The sequence below is a fragment of the Struthio camelus genome, chromosome 5 (genome assembly GCF_040807025.1).
Source record: "Struthio camelus isolate bStrCam1 chromosome 5, bStrCam1.hap1, whole genome shotgun sequence".
In the NCBI taxonomy this organism is placed as follows: domain Eukaryota; kingdom Metazoa; phylum Chordata; class Aves; order Struthioniformes; family Struthionidae; genus Struthio; species Struthio camelus.
Window position 1 is genome coordinate 80,936,451 of NC_090946.1, and position 21,736 is coordinate 80,958,186.

General features: G+C 57.2%; 1 protein-coding gene across 6 annotated transcripts; it reads right to left on the minus strand.

Annotated features, from left to right (window-relative positions):
• Positions 1-475: 475 nt before the first annotated feature.
• Positions 476-21,535, minus strand: ATL1 (atlastin GTPase 1). Of its 6 annotated transcripts, none has more exons than XM_068947584.1 (14): positions 21,406-21,527; positions 13,418-13,665; positions 12,744-12,878; positions 11,725-11,829; positions 11,009-11,059; positions 10,125-10,181; positions 8,211-8,303; positions 7,898-8,036; positions 7,480-7,607; positions 6,748-6,804; positions 6,111-6,182; positions 5,020-5,451; positions 3,565-3,579; positions 476-1,342 (listed from the first exon to the last, which is right to left on the minus strand). In XM_068947584.1, exons 1-14 carry the CDS (start codon positions 21,437-21,439, stop codon positions 1,232-1,234), a joined length of 1,677 nt encoding a protein of 558 aa, XP_068803685.1. In that variant the 5' UTR covers positions 21,440-21,527; the 3' UTR covers positions 476-1,231. The 6 variants fall into 6 exon arrangements, with proteins under 6 accessions (XP_068803685.1, XP_068803684.1, XP_068803682.1 ...); XM_068947583.1 differs by having other exon boundaries at positions 13,418-13,668; positions 21,406-21,510; XM_068947581.1 differs by lacking the exon at positions 21,406-21,527 and adding an exon at positions 20,096-20,168 and having other exon boundaries at positions 13,418-13,668.
• Between the last annotated feature and the right edge of the window lie 201 nt (positions 21,536-21,736).

Here is a 21,736-nt window from a genome sequence, read left to right on the forward strand (position 1 = left end):
AACCCAGCTGTGGCTCTTGAAGCATACAGTACCTAACTTGACATAACTGTGCAAAGTAGTTGCAGGCTTAACCCTGTGTAAATTCTGTATCTTGGAGTACATCAGTTCTTCAGATGGACAGCACAGGCAGGTGAACAGATGTATTTTTACCTGTTGCTGTCCTTCAACGTGCCTGTAGCCCTGAGTCCTTTCCTTTAGCCTTGTTTCACTTAGAAGCTATTCTTCAGCCCTAAGAAACACAAGTTTTAGGTGAAATAAAAGCTCCTAAAACCTGGCTTTACCATCTTAGCAGCAGAAGTATCTCAGGGAGGTCACAGCTGGTCAGGAGAGCAGTCAGCATATTTTCAAAACGTCTGCTTACAAATTGAAGCACCCATTCTGAAGGCCAAAAGGATACCAAGAAGAGAATGTAAAAAAAAAAAAAAAAAAAAAAAAAAGTGCTAAACGCTTGTGATAATTGCTACTATATAATGAATTCTTAGGAACAAAAAGCAAACTTTAATAGTTTTGATGATAAAAGAATAGAACTGTTGAACACACTTTCTATGCACTATAATGAGTATATATATACAGAAATACAGTGAAACTTTCTCAAATACATGTACAAAGTGATAGTTTGTGCATTAGTTATGAACAAAAATGTATGCTTTCCTTACAATGTCATTAATATACTGTAGCAGAAGTGTCCTTACAATTTCTGACAAAGCCAGTTAATACTTTTTTTTGATTATGTTGATGTAATTAGCTCATATCTGCCATGAGCTACTTAAAGTTAACTAAAGAAAAACCTTGATTACATGTTACACTTGTTCAAGTATCGGAAAATAAGTTGCCGTCTGAATAATGCTAGGGTTTGTCTGGAAGTATTTAGTTGCAGTATCATGTACATGATCATGAGATCACTGATGGAAATTATGCCAATTAAAAAAGGTGGAAAATAAGAGTTCATAAATTAGCTGGGAATTACACTTGATAGTACAAATTAAAAGCACTTTGTATTTGCAGCAAAACAAATATGTACATATTAACAAAATGATAAACATGCCTACATCTTCCCATCAAACAGCGTGTTGTCAAAGTAAAATGAACATATCGAACCATCTTACAAGTGACTTGTTCTTCACTCTCCCTGCTCCACAGCAGGAGCTTGTGAAGGCTACACCGATGAAAGTATTTAACTGATGATTAGATGTATGCATCTCGTTCATGCACTGACAGGAAAACTTCTGGCTTACATCTTCTTCCTTTCTGAGCCCTCGGTAGATTCTGATTTCTGTGCAGGGAAGGCGTGATGATACAAATGTCTGTGAGTTGCTGCTGCACTATACAGTTTGTACAATGCCTTAAAAAAAAGAGAGAGAGAGAGAGAAGAGGCTTACTTTCTCAGTTCAGTATGCTTATGATACAGGCTTTGATTTTTGTTTCCATAGCACAGCTGCAGGGTCAAACCAGTTGCAGTCTGCCATTTGTTTTGTACGTTAACATTTGGTTCTAGGTAAAGTGTCCAAAAGTTAAGAGTAGCGGTCAAGAGTTTGCTAATCTTTCAAAACTTCTTGCGTATGGGAAATGCTCTGTTGAATTGTATTAATTCAAGAGATGCCTGGCATGTGAGTAAGGTATCTACAAGGATTGCCCTTCTCTAGTGGTTTCACATGCAAAATTTATATGTCAGCATGCTTAGCATTTTGTGTTACACCACCAGGCAGACACAAACGATGTCATACAGTAGGTTCTGCTGTGTAAGATGTGTCAGCGGTTTTTGGGGGTTTTTTTCCTAGAATATTTTTCTGCAGATGACTGCAGATTTAGTTCTTCAAATTTTTTTACAATGTTTCCATTGTACCTGTGGTGCATTTTCCTTTTTTTTTTTTTTTGATGGGAAAGCCTGTCCTTTGCAAATACCAGTACCATTATGCTAATAAATCAGCGTCTCCCTGTGTCTGTAGAGAACGGTGATAGGCTGCTGTCCTCAGCCATAGCACTATAGTGGATCAGAGGGTAAAAGTTACATGCCTGATGTTGGAGTAATGCATTTTTGTCAGCTTGAGCAGGAGTGGTGCAACTTTCTTGGCGTGCGTCCTTAGTCAGTGTGGCTGCAGTCTGCATTCCCCACACAGCATTAACTTCAGCATAGCCACAGGATCAGGACCAGGCGTTGGTCTTGTGCCAGGCTGCAGCTGGAGGCCCTGTCCCTCTGCAACCCTGCTACACCAAGGCAACCAGTGGTCTCCCTCTAGCCTCCTACTGTCCTCTCCGCCCTTGTTGCCTTCTTACTGAATGCTAATTGCAGAGGAGCTGGCACCAGATCACTTATGTTGCAGAGGCCATAGAGGGCAGGGTTATCACAGCTTTGATGTTCTTCCAGCGCAAATGAATTGTGGGAGGAGGGGGAAGCACTAGCTCCTGCCTGACACCATCTGTTCACATGAGCCCTTTAGTGCTCGACATCTAGATGACTGGGGAGGACACAAGGCTACTGCCTGACAGAAAACCCCGTCCTGCCTGGGCGCGTTTCCATGTGTGCTGGGGCGGGGGGGGGCCTCAATAACCAGACGAAGCAGGTGAGGAGACTCAGCAAGAAGAAGGGTAAAGAGATGACATCTGAGGAGTTTGGTTGGTTGGTTGTTTGTTTTTTAAAAGGATGCTGACCCTATCCCTGATACGGCACAGGAAAGCGAGATGGAGATTTGGCGAGAGGCAGATGCCTGTGCGCTATAGGACGAGACAGGCCTGCTGTGCCTCTGGTTTTCTTCCTTTTCTAGCGCCTAAGCTCGACACCACTCCTTCAAGTCTGCCGTAACACAAACTTTCAGCACTCCATGGCATTTTTAAGACTGTCTTCCACCCCCGAACTCCATCCCCCCCCCAACCTCTTTCTCAGCAGAAAGGATTTGTGCACGGGCTCTTCGGTAACATGCTCTGCCTCTTGCTGTGGCCCAAGGCAGAGCGAAGTCTAGGGACCCAGCGCTGAGGGCAGAAACGTTTCCTTTTGGGAAGCTGCTCAGGCGTTGGGGAGCAGAGAGGTACCACCGCAGGCCTTCTGCCGTGGCCACGGGGAACGAACGCAACGCGTTGCGCTGCAGCTACGTTTAAGATGTTCTTTCGGATGCATGAGACCTGCCCCAAATTTTTTCCAAGAGGAAATCCCCCCCAACCACTCAAGTGGCAGAAAGCAGCGTCAACAGCAAACGAAAGACGGCGGTGCCAGGCCTTGGGGGCAAGAAGAGCCGCCTTCGTCTCGCACCTCAGGATTAATGGAAGTGAGCAGTAATACCCATCGGCAGATATTCCTTTTTGCCCCCCCCGGCTCCCTCCTGCACGGGGCTGGGGCTGAACCCTTTTCCGGTCACAGTCGCAGCAGGCTTGGAAGGCACGGCGGCCGTTCACCAGGGTGGAGGTGGGCAATGGAGCCACCAAGCCTGCGCCGGGGGGCACTGGGTTCGGCTGATGTTAACCCCCTCCTCGCCCAGGGCCCGGCTCAGCCCAAACACACATCCCTTTTCTCTTTCACCCTCGAGGAGCCCCTGGGAGCTAAGGGGTGGGGGGGACACACACATCACTTACCTCATTTGTGCTTCCCTGGGGAGAGGCATAAAGGGGGGGGGGGAAAAAAAAAAAAAGGAGAAAGGGGAAAAAAAAAAAAAAATACAACAGAACATCTCTGTATCAGGCACGGCCGTGGGAACGTACCGCGCTCGCCGCCCCGCGCCGGGGCTGCCCTCCCTGCGGCCGTCCCGGGGGATGCCCCAAGCCGCCCGCTCGCAAGGGGCTGGGGCTGCCGCCTCCCCCCTCGCCCCGCACAACCCCCCGGGCTCCTGCCCGGCCGCGGGACCCCCAGCACCGGTGCGCCCCAAAGGAGGAAGAAAGCCAACGGCAAATGCTCCCTTTTTTGCACCCCCCCAAAACAGCCGGTTACAACCCCCCCCCCCCGCGCCACGGGTCGCGGCGGGGAAACGGGCAGTCGGCAAACGCGCTCGGTTTCAAGCCCCGGGGTGGATAAAGAGCGAGAGAGGAGCCGGCGGCCCCACCGCAACGAAGCGCCGGGGGCCGACGGCGGGGGGGGGGCACGAGGGACCGCTGCCGCACGGGAAACGCGCGGGAGCGGACGCTGAAAATAAAACCGCTGCTGCCGCCGCGGGCCGGCGAGAGAGCGTGGCCGGGGCTGGGCGCTCCCCAGGACCTCTCCTTACAATTTTGGGTTTTTTTTGGTTTGTTTTCAAGATGCTCTTATCTGACACCACGGCCCAAGGAAGACCCCGAAGAGTTGTTTCTTTAAAAAAAAATAGAGGAGGAAAGAAAGGGGCGGGAGGAGACCAGCGCAGCTGAGCCAGCACAGCTGCCGCCCGACTGGGGAAGCCAGGCCCAGCGCCAAAGCCGAGCACAGAGCCCAGTCCTGGCTCCCCGAGGCCAAGGGGGAGCCACCATCCCCGCTCGGGAGCGGGGCAGCGAGCCAGCACTCCCCTTTCGACAAAGAAAGGAAAAAAAAAAAAAAAAAAAGTGGATTTGTGAACACTTCGCCAGCGAGGTCCTACTGGAAGCTGGCCACTTCCAGCAAGTTTGGGTTCCCACAAATGAGCATTTTTGTGCTAGATGGGGGGGGAAAGGCAGAACAAAACAGTTCGCTGCGAGGTTTCCGGCCAGCCCTCACCCCCCCACCCCAACCTGGGCCTCCGGCTCATCTCTAACACCGGCGGCAAGACCCGAGCCCGGCGCAGGACACGGGGTCGGCATTCGCCGCGTGACAAGGTGACAAGTCCCTCCGGGTCCGGCCTTGCCGCTCCTTGGCGCTCCGGGTCCCCGTCTGCCTCGCGCCGCGAGTCCTGCAAGACCCCTCTATCCTCGCTCCGGCCCCGGCTGTCCTGCCCCACCAGCCCCGCGGCCAACGGAGAAGCCAGCTCACAGCGGAGGAGAAGTCCTGGGGTTTGGGGGGGGGGGAGGCTCGGGAAGGGGGATCGTTTTGTCCTTTTTTTGTGTGTGTGGTTTTTTTTTTTTAAAAAAAACAAAAGCTCTTTATCCTACCTGGTCCCATAACGCTGCGGCCACTTGGTCTATTACTGCGCCCAGTTCTCTGTACTCCCCAGAGTATCTGATGTACGCCCAGGTACACAGTGTGATAAGTGTCAAGCCCATGATCATGTTGCACAGACTGGCTATGATGTCCAGGCCAATGAAGCCGGTCACTCCAGCTATCACGTAAGTGATGAAGATGACCACGAAGAGCGTGGCGGGGGTGCGGGCGGCGTGGAAGATGTTCTTGCTGTCGTTGTGCTTGATGTACTGGACGTAGAGCTCGTCTATCTCGTTCTCCAGCTGCTGGAGGTAGCGACGGCTGAACTCCTCCCCGCCCATCTTCTTCACCCCGCGAAACAGCTTCACCGCCTCCTCCTTCAGCTCCGTGTGTTTGCTCTGGAGGTCATTGGGTGCGAGGAAGGGCTTGTCCCCACCACAGACCTGCGGGGAAGACGCAGCCCCGTCACTCCAGAAGCCTCAGCAGCCCCGGGAACGGGGGCTCTGCGAGGCCCCGGCGTGGCCACGGACCGCCCCGTCCTGCGGCGAGACCTCCGGGATTGCGCTCCGGTGTCCTCAGCACCCAGCCCCTCTCCTCCTCCCCATGGGTTGCACGGTCACAGCAGCCCCGCTCCATTTGGGCCAAAGCCACCCCACACCAAGCAGACACCGGGAAGATCACAGAATCACAGAACCGTTTAGTTTGGATGGGACCGCTGGAGATCATCTAGTCCAACCCCCCTGTTCAAGCAGGGCATCAAGATCAGCATCAAGATGATGTTCAGCATCAAGACGATGCAAGTTCAGTGGAGGCCACGGGGCCTGCAGAGAGCCGCCATCGAATGCAACAGCGACGGCTCGTCCGTCACCTCCCCTGTCCTGCCACGGGATCCTGACCCGGCAGGAACGTCCCTTTCCCACCGCGACCACAGCAGAGCCTCTTGGGGAGCCTGAGCACACGGCACCGTAACCAGCCCTGACCAAGCACACGCCGGACATCTGCTGTCAGGAAAGCCAGTGGTGGCGAGGGGACATTTCCCCACGAGGGTGGAGAGAGCCGGGAGCCACGAGCGCCGGGAAACGCTGCGCTCAGCACCACCTACCTCCTCCATCCGCCTGCCGTAGGTGTCTTTGGCAGTGGCGACCGCCGCCAAGTTGTTGGCTTCCGCTGTGGCCTGCGAGAGGGGCAGAAGGGGCACCAAGCTGACCTTGGGGGCCCAGGAGCGCAGCCGCCCGCCCGCGCGCCCTCGGGCGCAGCGCCCCGACCGCTCACGCCCGAGGCCGAACCGCCACCTTGCGTGGCCATGCTCTCCCCAGCCTCCGACCAACGCCGCGTCCTCGCGCCCGGGAGGTGGGACGCCCACATGATGCCAGGGCTCCTACCCGCCAAGCCATGAGGCCTCGGGCTTCAGCCGCGGGGAAACAGCGAGAAACCAGAGGAGAGCCTGAGCCCCACGGAGATACCCGCTGGGCTCGCTCTGGGCCCACGGGGAAGCGGCCGCCGCTGCGGGCACGGAGAGGTGGTCACCGCCGGCCGGGGCGGCCAAGCTGCGCTGCCTCCACCTTCTTGGAGGTTTCTATCCGAGATGGCCAAACACCTCCCGGGGGGCTGCTGCTTGGGGTGTTGTACGACGGCGTTTGAAGCAAAATAAAAAACTCGCCCAGCACCTCCGGAGTCACTTAATTGGAAACCAGTGGCAACGACAGCACGCGACTGGCCACCAGCTCACACGCACGTACCTGCAGCATCGATTTGGGGTGCGGCAGCTCTTCCCCCTGGTAGATCTTGATGTACGCCTGCAAGACAGCAGAGAGGCATGGAGTCACGTCAGCTGCAGCCAGCGCTCGCTAGCAGCCGGCCAACACCTCCTCCCGGTTACAGGCACAGCTTTAACAGGACGCTCAACGCCCAGAAGAGGAGGAGGCAGCTGGCACAGGATGGCTTCAGCAGGAGGCACGTGGTGAGAAAACGCTCAGCAGCGGGGCTCCAGGTGGACCCCTTGCACAGCCAGGGTCAGTCACTCGAGGCTCTCCCCCCATAACTTACTCCAAGTGCCTTCACCATGGGCTTTGTACCCACCTCCTTCCTTCACTACAAGAGGAGCCAGGGTCAGGTAGCCCCGAGGGCAGGTTACTCACTGCTGCCTTGCACTGAAACACCATAGCAGCCATGACAGCAGATCAAAGCCTTTCCCAAAGGCACTGAGCACGTGGCCCTCAGCCTACCCGTGGTCCTCAGCCCTCTGCGGGGGGACAACAGCCCCGGCCACTTCTCAAGCCGACTGCTCAGCCACGTACCCGACAGCAAGGTGTTTGCCCCAGGCAGCGAGGGCAGGCAGGGCTCACCTAGCCCAAGCACGTGTCCTCCAGCCTGCAGGTGCTGCCCAGCCTGCTGCTGCTCTCCCCTTTCATTAGGGCAAAAACGCCAACGGGCTGCAGCCGAAGGAGCCCACGCAGCGCGGCAGCCGATACCTTGAAGTACTCCACGAGGCCCCGGCAGGTGATATGGTTCCCATTGATCTCCTTGACGTCCAGGCTCTCGGGACTAAGCAGCCAGGGAATCAAAATCTTCAAGTTCTTGATGAACTCGTCATCTATTTCTGGAAAGAAACCCACCGCCGTGGTTGCCGCCGGCCCCGCCGCGAGCCGCAGCCAAGCCGCGACGCCAGCGCTCCGAAACGCCCTTAACCCGCGGACGGGGCTCGCGGTGCCCCGCGGAGCCGCGCGCCAAACGTTGCCTGCGCGGCCTTTCGAAGCTAGGGGCAAACGGCCGGGCGGGCTACGGACGCGCCGCGCTGCCAGACCCTGCGGCCGGGGGGGGCCCGCGGCTCCGCTCCCGCCGCGACGGCGCTAAGGCACCCGCTTCGAAGGCCACCTGGGCCTCCGTTACCTTTCAGCTTGCCATCAAAGTTGGGGTTGGTGGCTACTTTGAGGCCCGGGTGGGGCAGGAGGAAGCAGGAGATGTTGGTGAAGCAGGAGTGGATGTGCTTCCGGACGTTCTGCAGCTCCTCGTGCTGGTTGCCCGAGACCTGGGCGACACGGCGGGGTGGGGACGGCTCAGCGGGTCACGGGCGGGAGCCGCGGGGGCCGCTCCGCCACCCGCCGAAGAGCGGGGCGGCCGGGGGCTCTCCGACCCCTCCGTCCCGCCCGGGGACGTAGGGGATCTGTCGCCTTGGGGCGGCCCCGGAGCGCAGCGGACGTACCTTCAGGCGCTTCTCCAGAAAGCGGGCGCCGCCGTCCGACCCGTAGGAAAACTCGTACGGGAAACTCCAGTCGCGAACGAGGAAAATGAGAGACTGGAAAAGAGAGAGAGGAGCGCGAGCGAGGTCAGCGCGACAGCATCCGAAATCGGGAGCCGGCTACCGGAGGCGCGCCGCGGCCCTCAGCCGAGGGGCTTCGCCTCCAGCCAGAGCGGCAAGCAATAACGCAAAATAATATCTTACTTTTGTAAGCCTTATCGAGGCAGCCAAAGTTTCTACTTTAAAAAAAATAAAGACCCCCGAACACCAGCGCGGTCAACTTCCCATCTTTGCCAAAGCCCTTTTCAGCGGAAAAAACCGCGGGCGGCTCCGGCGCCGCAGCATTTCCCCCCCCTCCATTTAAAATAGAGATTTGGGGGAGGGATGGAAAATATTTCCCTCTCCTTATTTCCCTTCCATAAAACATCTGGAAAGGAAAAGGGGGGGGGGAAGGAAAGGAAAGGAAAGGCCAGCGCGTTGGCCATGGCCAACGGCAGCCCAAGCCGCGAGCTGCACGCTGCCTCTGTCTCCGAGAGGGAGAAGCAGCCCGCGGTAAGCGCTTACGGACGGGGATCGGCTCGGCGTTTGACATCCCCTCGGATAAAATGAAAAGTCTCTCGCCCTACGGCCGCTTTTCCAGACTCCTCCTTCCTGGTGGGTTCGGACGGGACGTTCGGCGGCGCTAAAAGGTGCTGCGCGGGCAGGAGCCCGCTCCGCCGGGGCGGCCGACCCGCCAAACCTTGGGACACCCGCAAGCGCTGCTCCCCCTCTTGGGCTATTTTCTTCCAGGGGGCTAACGAAAACCGCAAGGAAGCAGAGAGCGCCTGGGAGGAGCGCCAAGGAAACGCTCCTGGCGGATGACGGCTCCCTGCTACAATTAGTTCGGGGTTTTCTCTCATCTAGCAGTTAATGAGTTTTTAAATCCATTTACTACGGACAAGGCTGATCTGCTGCGTTGGTCACTTCTTCTAACCAACATCATTTGGGGATAAGGCTTGCAGCAGGCAAAACATCACGGTGCCGGTTACCTTTACCGACCAAACCTGTGGTCCTCTGAGATACCGCAGACACTGCGATTGCCTTTCAGGACTTACTACCCACAGTACTAAGCGAATTATCCTTAATTATGGTCCTTGGTAAAATCAGGGCCCATTAACCAGTCCTAATGATTTAAGCACATTGCGAAGTTTCTCCTTACGGACGGAGTATTTCGCTTGCGCTGTACGACTTGGCCACCGAACCCTGGTAGCTTTTAAATAGGGAACAGAAATATTTATTTAACGTCTGGCTTTTTCTGTGCCGCGTTAAAATCTTCTCCTAGGTCTTCCTGCCCCGAGCCACATGTCTCTGCTGCTAGCTTTAACATCTTTTATCGCCCCTCTGTACCCGCTAGCATCCCAAACATACCCAGCGCGCCCCCCCGCCCCAAATCTCACTTTGCACATTTGCTACGTTTGTGGGGTGTTTCCCGCGTCGCCCGGGGTCACAAACTCCCCGCGCCCGGGGTGGGGGCCGCGCCGCCTCGCGGCATCACCCTCCTCCTCCTCGTCGCGGCCGCGCCAAAAAGCCGAGGCGCCCTCCCGCCCCTGCGCTGACGGCCGCAAGAGCGCCGAGCCGGCCCCGCGCCGAGGGCGGGAATTGGGGGGGGGAGGCGGAAAAAGGGGGGACGTTGCACGTATCCAGGAGCCTCCCGGGGGACAAGGAGAGGCAGAGCGGTCCCTTTCGCTTCGGCCGAGCCGCCTCCGAGCATCCCTTTCCCGTGCCCGTCCCCGGCAGTGACACCTCGTGGCGAAGGCAGCGGGCTCGGGGCCGAGCCGGCCCCGGCCGCGGGGACGGGACGGGACGCGCGGCGGCGGCGGCCAGCACCCTCCGACTCACCTGGAAAGGTTTCAGGAACGTCTCCTCCATGGCCAGCCGGCCGTACTCGGTGAAAAGCTGCAAAGAAAGAGGAGCAAAGGCACCAGGGGAGTTTGAGCCGGCGGCTGCGCGGGGCTGCGGGCCGCGCCGGCCCGAGCGGGGCCGCTGCGGTCCAGCTCCCTTCGGGCGCTCCAGCACGAAGCGGAAACGGGTTCAGAAAACAAGTATTTTGCCCCGCTGCGCTGCCTCTGTAAGACCAGCCTACCAGCAAGACACGGGAGGCTCTCCAGCCCCCCTGGGCTGCAATTTTTAAGTGAAGGCACAATAATGTATTTCACAGACGCCTAAAAACGGGTCAACATGTTAAACAATAATGGCTGAAAATTCAGACCGAAAGATCAAAGTTGCACCGTTAGCCGTTGAGTTAACTGCTAAAAAGGCATTACGGTGAAAAAATTTTACTGCATAAAACAATGCAGAGCTCCGCAAGCACTGATTTTTCCAGGGTTTTTCCACTTTTGCTTTTCTTTCCTTTTTTCTTAAGCGACTGAAAAATAAAAAGCCTGACTAACGAGGCAACTGAATACAACAGCAAAGCGTGGGCAGAGGTAGCAGCAGAGGCGGGCAGGACCTGACGGCCACCAAAACCCCGTTAGCTGCTCGCTGCCACCGGTCAGGGCTGCGTCGCCCCTTAGGCGACTTCCCAGCCACATGAGCCAGCGTAGCACGTTCGCCGCCCCTGCTCGTGCCCCTTCGTTAAAGAACGATGACCCGCATGCCAGAACGGGAGCTGGGCAACTCAGAGACCCTTCCGGGGCCTTGCCTGCAAAACACGCAACCCCGGCGCGCAGGGCGCTAGCGCGGGCAGCCCCGCGCCGCCGAGCAGCAGGGACGAGGAGCCTTACCTGCAAGTGCTGCAGGTCATCTTCCTGCACGTTCTGGGACAAGTTATAAACCTGCATTTAAACAGAGCAATTGCAGAGCGCGCCGAGCGGCCTGTCCCTCGGGACACCGCGTTTCCCCCCGGCGCACAGCCAAAGGCCCAGCTGCCCCGTGGGGCCGGTACAAGAGGGGTCCCGAGCACAGCTGTACTGCTGGACGGACGGACACCGCTCCTCCCGGCACAGCAAAGCACGGGAGCAGCAAAGGCGGTCGTGCTCCAGCCTGGAAGCCGTTAAGTCCAGGTCCTCCTCCTCCTCCTCCGTTTACGTGACGGGCTGAGCTCTGCATCAGGACGCAGCTTCCAGCCTGTGTTAACGCTGTCCTGCCAGGGCAGCGGCCGGAGGGCGGGAAGGGAGGCCCTAACTACCTCCAGCCTCTCCAGAGGTTTCTTCAGCAGCCGCGAGACACGCGCGTGCTCAGTTCCCCAGCCCATCTGCTGCTCAGCCCCCCAGGTCCCTCTGCTGCTGCTGGCCCTGCTCCTGGCGTGAAACGAGCAGACGAGCCCGTTCCCCGTACGGCTGGAGCCGCGCGTGAATCCCGCGCTCCGCGCAGCCGGCGTGCCGGCCTCGTCTCTCCCACCGAGAGCCCGGGCCGGCTGCTGCGCCAGGCTGATGCCAAGCTGCTGGTTTTCTACCACCACCTCTTGGGAACTGAGCCCTGGAGATCTCCTCCTCCTTACCTGTATTGAGCTGATCATGGTGCTAAGGGCGAACACAGTGGCCGAATCCCGCAGGGTGGACTGGCTGTCGAAGGTCCCCTGCGTGTCCATCAGCAACACTGCAACCTGCGAGGAGGAAGCTCCAAGTCAGCGCTCTGCCCCCAAGGACACGTCCGCATCCGAGCAAAATCGCTCTCAACGCCAGCGGCGGAGGGCAGGGAGAGAGAGGGTGACAGCCAACCGCGTTTTTGAGCTGGGAATCTCGCTTCTCCTGCCTCAGATCTATAACTGGTGGAGGACAAAGGCAAAGAGCATCCCCACGCGCGCCTGGCAGCGCGAGGGCTCCAGCGAGCCGCGAGATGCATGCTGCACGACACGCAGGAGGAACTGCCTCCTTCCTCAAGTGCTTCCTGCCCGCGCGGATGGGTCTTCCGGAGTCTGCACTAGCTTCATGTCGCAGAGCCAAACGCAGCAGCTACCGCACATCCTAAACCCAAACCACGTCCAACCAAGCTTAGAAATCACACAATGAATAATTCAGTGTTGCTTTCGTGTTGAATAAATAATTCGTGTTCATGCTTTTGTGCTTTTCGTTGCAGAGCAGATGAACGCAAACACCCCTGGCTACAAGTTGCACTTGCAACATTACCCAAAATCCAGCTCTCTCTGTGTTTGAGTATCCTGAACGAAGACGCTCCATTTTACAGCTCCTGCTCTAGGAAGGGGGAGAGGTTTGCAAGGACCCCGGATTCGACATCCCTGGCAACAACCGAGAAATCACCTCTGGGATGCCCAGACACAGAGGGACACCTAGAGAGCGCATCGGGGACGTATGGGGACACCGGGACATCGTATCACGCAGTGCATTTCAACCCACCTGTGCTAAATAAGGAATATGGACTCAAAGGCCTTCTCTAAATGTGCACAGTCATTTGCGCCACCTATGACAAAGCGAGGCAGCCTGACAAAACCTGCGGCAGAAAACGAGCTGCCCAGCAACGGACAGGCAGCTATACAACACGCAGCAGAGAAGCACTCACCTTTGTACCATCGGGCTTGTCCACCAGGAAAACCTCGCTCCATATCTGAATGCCAGTCGTCTCCCGCTCAGACCCTCCCCTCCAGGAGAAGCCGGTCAGCGGCTCGTTGTAATCTCCAACCCAGTCCACCGCTTCCTGCAGACGGGAACAGGAGGAGTTGCTCGAGTTTTCGGCCCGTTTGGGTTTTGCACCTTTCTTCGGGGCTGCCTCCCCGCCAGCGCTGCAGCGAGGCAACGCCTGCCAGAGAGGTTTCCTACGGGTGACCATCTCTGCTCCCAACTCGAGAAAGGCACAGTCCCACCGGAGACCCACCGGTGCCCAGAGCTGTGGAAGGGGCTGCTCTCTTTACACCGTAGGAAAAGACCTCCACTCCACCGGCTCCCAACCTGGCCCAGCTTTGCCCCGGCCTTCGCGCTTGGCATAAGAGCCGGCTCCGCCAGCTTTGTCACGGCAGGGGAACTGCCTATTCCCCCCCGCGCCAGCACCCAGCCCAAGCGTTCGGAGGCCTCCCTGATGTACAGCTCTCCCAGGGAGGCCTTGGGAGGTCCCAGGCTGAAAGACTGGCTGCAGCGCGCCCAGAGCGCCAGGCCAGTGTCCTCTCCAGCGTGTCGCGGGGAGCGACGAGCAGCAGCACCGCACCTGTGGGATAAACCACCCGCAAGCTGCAGCCATACCTTATTGTACATGTATCGCAGCATGAAGTCCATCAGGAACGACTTTCCTTTCCGGAACGCTCCAGCAACGGACACAGCCACGACCTCTTTGTCTCTGACAGCCTCCGAGAGGAGGATGCGGTTCAGCGCGGCTTCGTCCAGCTCAAAGGAGTGGTCATCTTTGACGATGAGGACTTGCACCGGCCCTGCCTTCCTCACGGACTCCTCCTCCTCCGAGCTCCACTCATAAGTCTTCTCCGCAAAGCTACCTGCTTACAAAAGGAAACCAAGGACTGCTTGCTTTCTTCTTCTGCAAAGTGCAGAGTCATAGGTTGGACAGGGTCGTACCAGGTCAGCTAACCCATACGTCCACCCCAAAACAGCACCGTTCAGCGCAAAGGTCTGTCACCCCTGCGCTCAGGCACCGCGACGGACACGCCACGCTGCTTTTGGCAATCTGTTCCCTACGGAGATCAACCTTGATAGAAAGTACCCATCGCTTTTCATCCTACAAGAGCCGACACGGAGAACAAATTATTCTCTTGTGGCCTGCAACAACGCCTCACATACGTGAAGACTGGTGTAACACCCGCCTTAGCCTTCCCTTTGCTAGGCTCCGAGCCCCTCAGTCCCCCCTTGCTGGCCATCTCTTCCAGGCATCTGATTGCTCTCTGGACACTGCCCATCAGGTGCTTTGTGAAGGACCTCGTCCTCCTGGGCACGGAGGTGAACGTCGCTGCAATACAGGACAAAGACGCGCTTTAAGAACAGCCGTCCGCGGAGACCACAGCCCTGGGGCTTGGAAAGAGCTGGCCAGCTCCAGTAATTTTCCTTTCATTGTCTCCAAACCTCCCAGCACAGGAAAAAAAACCACCGAGGGTGATTACTCATGCCGTTGAGCGCACCTACAGTCGTGTAAAACCTCCTCGCCAGCAGGGAAGGGAGCGTGGGATGGAAAGTTCCTCCACATTTCGTCAAGAAGTCCCTGGTTCGTTGACTCAGGCTGGGAGTTTCCCAACCCGGTGGCCTGAAGTTAGACCCCTCAGTCCCCGTTTCCAACCCTGACCTCAGGGGCTCACTTTTCTGCCAGCCCCCCGCTATTTCTAGGACTATGGGCACGCAGGGTAAAACATGAACTATAAATCCCAGGAGGAAAGGGGTTTGTCCATTTTGGGCCTCTTTATTAACAAGCCTCCAGCGGCAACTTTGTATTTTAAATAACAGCGGTGCTTTTGGAACAGTTTCGGATTTCCTATGATCCATCTATGAAATATCAGGATCACTGAGTCTCGTTGCCAGGGGATTTCTGGCGGTTCTCAGCCACAGACCATGAGCTTTCTTTGCTCAGAGCTGAGAGACAAAGACCTTTTCTTCTAGACGCTTGGGGTTTTTTTTTAGCAAAACAGAAATCCCAAACGCTCTGAAAAGCCACATTCTCCACCGGACAAAGCTGACTTGCAGCAGTCAGGGCCCAACAGCACCAAACTCCCTTCAGACGCCAGCCCCTGCCCCGTGTCACCGCTCAGCGGCCTCCACGAAACAAACTTCCCCGTTCAAGTACACCAAACCAGGCTCCAGCTGCGCACTGCCAAATCGCTTGACAAATCAAGCGCGTTCAACGCTGTCGCACGCGCTAAATCCCATTCGCAGCAGCAAGATCTTCCCGACGCGTACGTCCGGACTCGGGCCAAGTGGTCACAGGTCTGCATGCTCTTTCTGAGGTCTGCCGCGTTGCGAGGGCCATATGAAGTCTACGGGGGGAAGGATCTCTCTCCCGTGGCGTCTCCCAACGCCTCGCTGAGCCAACCGGGTCCAGCTTTTTTCTTTCTTCCCCCAGCTGCACAGCAAGCACAGGGGAAGAGATCCCTGGAGGAAGTGGCTCATAGTGGAGGCAGGAAAAAAACGTGTAAATTCAACTGAGCCTAAACATCGCCGATTCGAGCCACCAGCGGTGGGAAAGTCAGCCGGCAGGCAGGTGGGACGAGCGTACCAGCTCCCCCAGCCCGGACACGTCCACCGAGGAGGAGGGGGGCAGGCATTTTCGGATGCGGGCAGGGTGCCCGCGGGTACCAGGCAGCACGCGAAGTGGCCGGTGGCCCCGCGAGACTCCAGGCACGGGGCAAGGCTGCAAGGACGTCCCAGCTCAGAGAGAGACAACGCGTTGGCAACACGGCCCGTTGACTGGCTGGGGCACCGCGGGAGAGAAGGCGTTACGTTACGCTCGCTGAACCGCCTGCAGCCCCGTCTCCTCTGCTTCTTCCCCGTGCGCTGCCTGCAGACAAAACTCTCTCTCTGGCATTCAGTTGCAGGCGGGGAGACTTCCACGTTGGGTTTATTAGACCACCTGCAGCGTCCGAGAGTCGGAGATTTTTCAGAAGCTGGGAATCAATGATCGTAATTGAACAGGTTGCCCAGAGAGGCAGTGGAGTCTCCTTCCCTGGAGATATTCACAACCCGTCTGGACATCCTGGGCAGTGTGCTCTAGAGGGCCCTGCTTGAGCAGGGGGGTTGGACTAGATGATCTCCAGAGGGCCCTGCCAACCTCAACCGCGCTGTGATTCTGTGATTCTGTAATTGGTCTTTCCAGCCCAAATCAGTTATCTGTTTTCCAGAAAGTTGCACCTGGCAGTGACAAAACCCACAAAGGACAAGCGAGAGACCTAAGCTGTCCTAAACGCCCTCCGGTTTTCACCGTTCTTCACCGTTCTCGGCTCCTCCCCGCCCGCTATGGCGGCTCCTGCTCGGCGCCCTGCAATGACGCCGACCCTCCGGCTGCTCGCTCGGGAACCGCCGGGCGACGGTTCCTCCTCCCCGCTTCCCGAGGGCTCCTGGAAGCCACCCGTCTTTGCTGGCGGGGAGCCGAAAGGGGAAGGAGCTCCGCGTCCGCGTTCGCTACGTCGTCCGAGGGCCGCAGGAAAACGGGCCGGTTTAAATAAATTCACGTTGCGCCTACGCAAAGACCGACAGCTGCTGTCTAACGCATTGAAGCCGCTGCAGAAGAACGCATCCGGTAGCTGCAGACGCCGGGTACGTACTTAGCCCGTGCACGGGGCGCAGAACCGCCGGCCGCCCTCCCCGGGGCGACTCGGAGAGGCCGCTCCTCTCCCGCGGGGCTTGGCACTGCAAACGCGTTCCCGCGCCGGGAGCGCCCCGCCGCGCCGTCCGCCCCGTAAAACCCGCGGGCGAAAGGCAGAGCGCTGCGTGGAAACCAGCGGGAACCTTTCCGTCGTCGTCACTTCTCCGGCACCGAGCGCTCCTCCGCCGAGCCGGGCGCGTTGCTCGTCCGCCGAGACCTCCCGGCCTCCGGGGATGCAACGTGACGAGCAGCAATAGCTGTGCGGATCCTCTCCGGAGCTGCTTTCGCCGGGACCGCCTGCACCGCAAGCGCGTCGCGGACGCCCTTGCCTGCTCCCCGCGCAGGGCTCTGCGTCCCCGCTGCCCGGCGCCCCGGCACGCCTGCGGCGCGGAGCGGAGCAGAGCGGCCAACGCTGCCCGGCTTGCTACCCATCCTCTGCTTTTTTCGGAGCAGCGGTCCGATGCGGAGGGCACCTTCCTCCCGCCGGCCCTGAGTCATCCAGCTGGCAGCACAACAGCTTTAAGCAGAGCGTGGCCAGCTCAGCTCCCTTCCCCTTTGGCAGGCGCAACAAGGAATGATTATGCTGATAACGCAAGTGGTTTGGGATCTTCCTGGATGAAAGACTGCTGAAAGAAACAAGGTGATTACTGGCCACCAAACAGCAGACACAGCTCAAACGCCAAAATCCAACGTGCAACCTTCTAGCACCTACACCTACCACCACTTACATGAAGCTACAGAGCTTTAGCTGGCTCTGACACAACAGCAATGCCTATCGCCGGGAAATTCCCAGGGCCAAGTCCATCATTAGCAGGCTTCGGAGATGCAGACATACAACTAACTACCTTGGGAAGAAAGCAGATCCAATACAGGTCCTTCTAGATGGTTTTGAGGAGGTTTTAGGTCACGTTCAACAGTTACGTGGTTGTGCCGTGCCAGTTTATGTGCTGGGATTGGTGGGTTCAAAGGCAAGGCTGCCAGTTCTCAGAGTGAATCTTATTCCCACCTACGGCCATCAAAAGGCTACCATAAGAGAAGGCTACCAAAGGGACATCATCTTTTTTCCACATATAAATTCTGGGACTGTTCGCTTAACTGCTTTTCAGCCCAGTCTGAATCGGGAGCGACACGATGACTGCAACCCATCTTCAATGACCGCCTCTCCAAAACCAGTCCTTCCTGCCCAGCACGCGCTTTCTGCCTGGCCCTCAACCCACTCCGTCAGCGACCAACCTCCCTCCACTGCCAGCCTTTCATTTAGTCATTTCTGATACGAATCCATTTTTACTCTTTTGTTGTCACGATCGCCTGAAAAGAAACCTTGGTAAATGTGCTATGAAATACTAGGAGAGGGCATGAAATCCATGACACTGTTTGGAGAAAATATTTATGTATATAGAGCACTTTAAAACGTTTTACTGGCTTGACAGGGTTCAGTGCCTTCTCTGAAGCCTCGACCCTACTTGGGAAATTCCTGTTCAACTACTTTGTTGCTATAACATTTAACCTTCCTTCCACTGATGGCAAAGCTGTGCATTTCTCGAGCAGAAACACTGGCATTTCTGTACATGAGACCTCAGGCGGCGCGAGCACAGGAGAAACCCGGTGGGGACGGCGCCTCCAAGCAGAAGGCTCCTCCTGGAAGCTTTCTTGGCAGCTCAGTGCCCCCCTAACAGTGCATTTTTTGAAACCGCTGATGACGGACACCACCAAAGGAGCTGGAGTCTAGGCTGAAGTGCCTTTCGGAGGTGATCCACTGGATCCACTTCCAGAGCGCGATGTCACCTGCACCTGATTCACTTTCCAGCTGGAGAAGGGCCCCAATGATGGTGTGGAAGGGTTGAAAGAAGCCCTGGTGTCCAAGAACACCACCGAGGTACTGAACAGTGGCCGCGTGTGCTGTTCCTCGCCGGTGGCCTTAGCGAAGAGAGTGCAACGAGAGGCCACGGACTCCACGTGCCGCTCCCCCTTCACCCATCAGACAGACAGACAGGCAGCCCCGAAGCTTCCTTCAGCGTCAGCACGACAAGATGCGTGAAGAGGGCACTATTTCACCGCTGCTAGACAGGCTCAGGGGATCTCGGTTCTCACCCCCAAAAGGGAAAGGCTGATCTTTGCTCCTGCTCATCTTTAATTAATCAGACGGTTCTGTTCAAAGTCGTTATTTGCTCCGCGCTCCTGCCTCAAAACCAAAGGCACAAAGACCAATCGCTGGGTCTAGTGATTTGGGTCTCCAGCTTGCAATGTCATCTAGTCGCTTTTTGCTAGTCCCAACATTTCATTTTCTTTTTTTCGTTTACAAGCTCTACAGTTTTATTGCGAATCTTCTGATTCGTGGCTTTCTCTGAAAAGGGGCCTCTCTGAAAAATCTCTCTTTTCATTTTTAAGGAGGTTTCTAGCCTTCAGAATCACAAAGAAATGCATGTAAGTGGAATCTCAAAATCCACTGTAAAAGGACAGAAAATGACAAATGGAAAGGATGTTCACACTACTATTAAAAAAAAAAAAAGCTACAGAAATCATCCTTTTCTCCCCAGTTTTAACCCATCGCTGCACATTTTGGAACTGTGGCACTGATGATCTCAACCTGGCCTGTTTTGAAGAGGAGTCCCTTTTCCTGAAGCATTTCCCAACCATCAGGCCCCTTTGAGAGCTCTCAAAAATCTCAAGTCCAGTCTGAAAATCCTGGCCAAGAAGTACAACCTCTGCCACCTCTTTTACAGTTTTGAAAACCGAATTCTTGATGAGTGGGTCATTCTGATTACAACATGTGCCATGATGGGAAACACGACAGATTTCACACAATTTGTTCCGATCTGTGCTTTTTAAATGAGCGACCAGGAGCGGAGATCTCTGATGGCCTTACCACAGTGGGGTCCAGGCTGCTGAGCATATGCAACTGAAAAGCACAAAGAACTTAAGAAAAAAATTCAGTGTAACCTACTCTAAGCCTTCATCAAGCTTGCTGGACTTTGCTGGACCACTTAGGATTCAGACTAACAATCCTTATTTAGGTAAAACCAGGATCCCTTACTCCTCCAAAAAAAGGGCATGGGATTTTTCGCCACGCAGCTCCTCCAGCCGTTCATTCAACAACTAACAGCAGTTGTGAGGTCTATGCACCACTTAGCACGCTTGTTAAGCGAGCCTTAAATGATGCACAGCCTTATGCTGACCTTCTGCCCAGGGCTAAATCCGACGCTTGATGCATTGCACACCCTGCACGGAGCTCCCGGGGATATATGGGTGTCACCGTAAGCCAGCTGTGATAGCCGACTGCAGGCAATTTCTTCTGGGCTCCGTACCATCACTCACCCTAATTTGCTTTATGATCTTTAAACGAGCAAATCATTTTTAGGAAACAAAGGAGAAGGCCTGCGCTAAGGAGCTAGCTGTTTCCAGGCCTAACTAACCTGAGCGTAACTAGGACAAAGTTTGTTCCCTTTCAAAATAGCGTAGTATTTTTAATGGCACATGGGCACATTTTTAGAACGCAGCTAGGGCTTTCTGCCTGAGTTGGAGAAGCCGGATGTTAAAAGCTCTAGGCTTCTCCTTCCCCAGCTGGGCTGAGGAAAGTAGCACATCAGGGACTGATGTCCCTCCACCGTACTGCTGTCACTTACCGGTATGAACACGTCTTGCAGGGCAATCACATTCTGCTGTATAAAGGCACGCCTTCATTACAGGCGGCCTCTTTCGACTAAAAATACAGGCATTTTGCACTCTAATTTATACCTGCCGGGCCAAGCGGCCTGGCAAAGTGCTGCAAAATCACCCTCGGGTCTGGTTTTGACCTGCAGATGGATGCAGCAGCAGCGGCAGGCGGCTGATCCCCCAGACATCCATTTCGGCTCCTGGGCGGGTCCCGGTTCTTGCACAACTTACTGAGAATCTAAGCAAGAGTTCGGCAAACCGGTGACAGATCACATTTCAGCCGAGCGCGGCCCAGCACCCTGTTTGCACTAAAGCGTGTGCTTAATTGTTTTGCTGGTGCAAGGCTGTCCTTTCCAGTACGCTGCGTTCTCTGCTCAGATCCGTCTCGACATCATTTGGATTTTCTTCTCACGCTACCAAGAGTGGAAGGGAAGGTACGCGTGGGCGTGCAGCGCTCAGGAACGCAACTGGCAGGTTTGTGAGACGGACCCCCCCCCCCCAAAAAAAAAAAAAAAAAGTCAGAAAATCCACCAGGAAGCTTTCTCGTCAGCTAACCAAGGGCCCAATGCCCCCCCCCCCCTTTCGAAAGCCAGAGCTAAAAACGTCCTTTATCAAACGAGCGCCGCACATTTTCCCCCAGCTCCCTCGCCGGAGGCACGCCAAAGGCTCCGTGCGCTTAAATCAGGCGCTCCGGCATCTGGCTCCTTCCGCAAACGCGTCCCCCGACCGCTATCGACGGCCGTGGCCAATACGGCCCGCACCTCTAGAGACCCTCGCGCAACGGGGCTTCGGCCGCGCCGCCTCGCGTGGGCCCGGGGGGGCGACGGGGCACAAAGGCGGCGGCGGGAGGCGGCGCGGAGGGAGGGGGGGGGGACAAAGGCGGCTCCGCCGCGAGCCTGCCCACGCGTGGGCCCCGCCGGCTCCGCCCGCATCTGCCCGGGGATGGTTTTAAAATGGCCCCTCCGCCGATGCGCCCAGGCAGCGGCCAAGCGCGGCTGCCCCCGACGGCGCCGGCGAAGCAGAGACCCGCAAGCTGACCGGGGGGGGGGGGGGAGGCGTAACGGGAAGGGGAAGGGGGCGAGCAGGAAGGGGCCCTTCCCCACGGCCGCGGCCCCGCGGCGCCAGGGGCCGGGTCCCCTCCGGAGTCGGGGCGGCCCCGCGGGGGCGGCCCGGTGCGGTGCTGCCCTGCCCGCCGGTACCGGGCCCAGGCCGCGCGGCAGCCGGGCAGCGCCTCCTCCGCCCCGGCCCCGGCCCCGGCCCCGCCGCCGCCGCCGCCTACCCCAGCTGTTCCTCTCCTTGCGGCTCCGGGCCATGGCGCGGCGGCGGCGGCGGCGGCGGCGGGGCCGGGGCGGCGGGAGGCTCCGTGCGCGCTCCGAGCCGCGCTGCGTCTGGCGCGGCTGCCGCGGCGGCGCGGGGCGGGCGGAGGCGCCGCCGGCATCCCCGCCCGCCGCTACGGCACGGCGCGGCGCGGCACCGAGCGGGGCGGCGCTCACGGGTATCCGCACCCGGGGGTGTCTGCACCCGGGGTGTCTGCACCCCGCGTGCCACACCCAGGTATCCGCACCCCGGGGTATCTGCACCCGGGGGTGTCTGCACCCCGCGTGCCACAC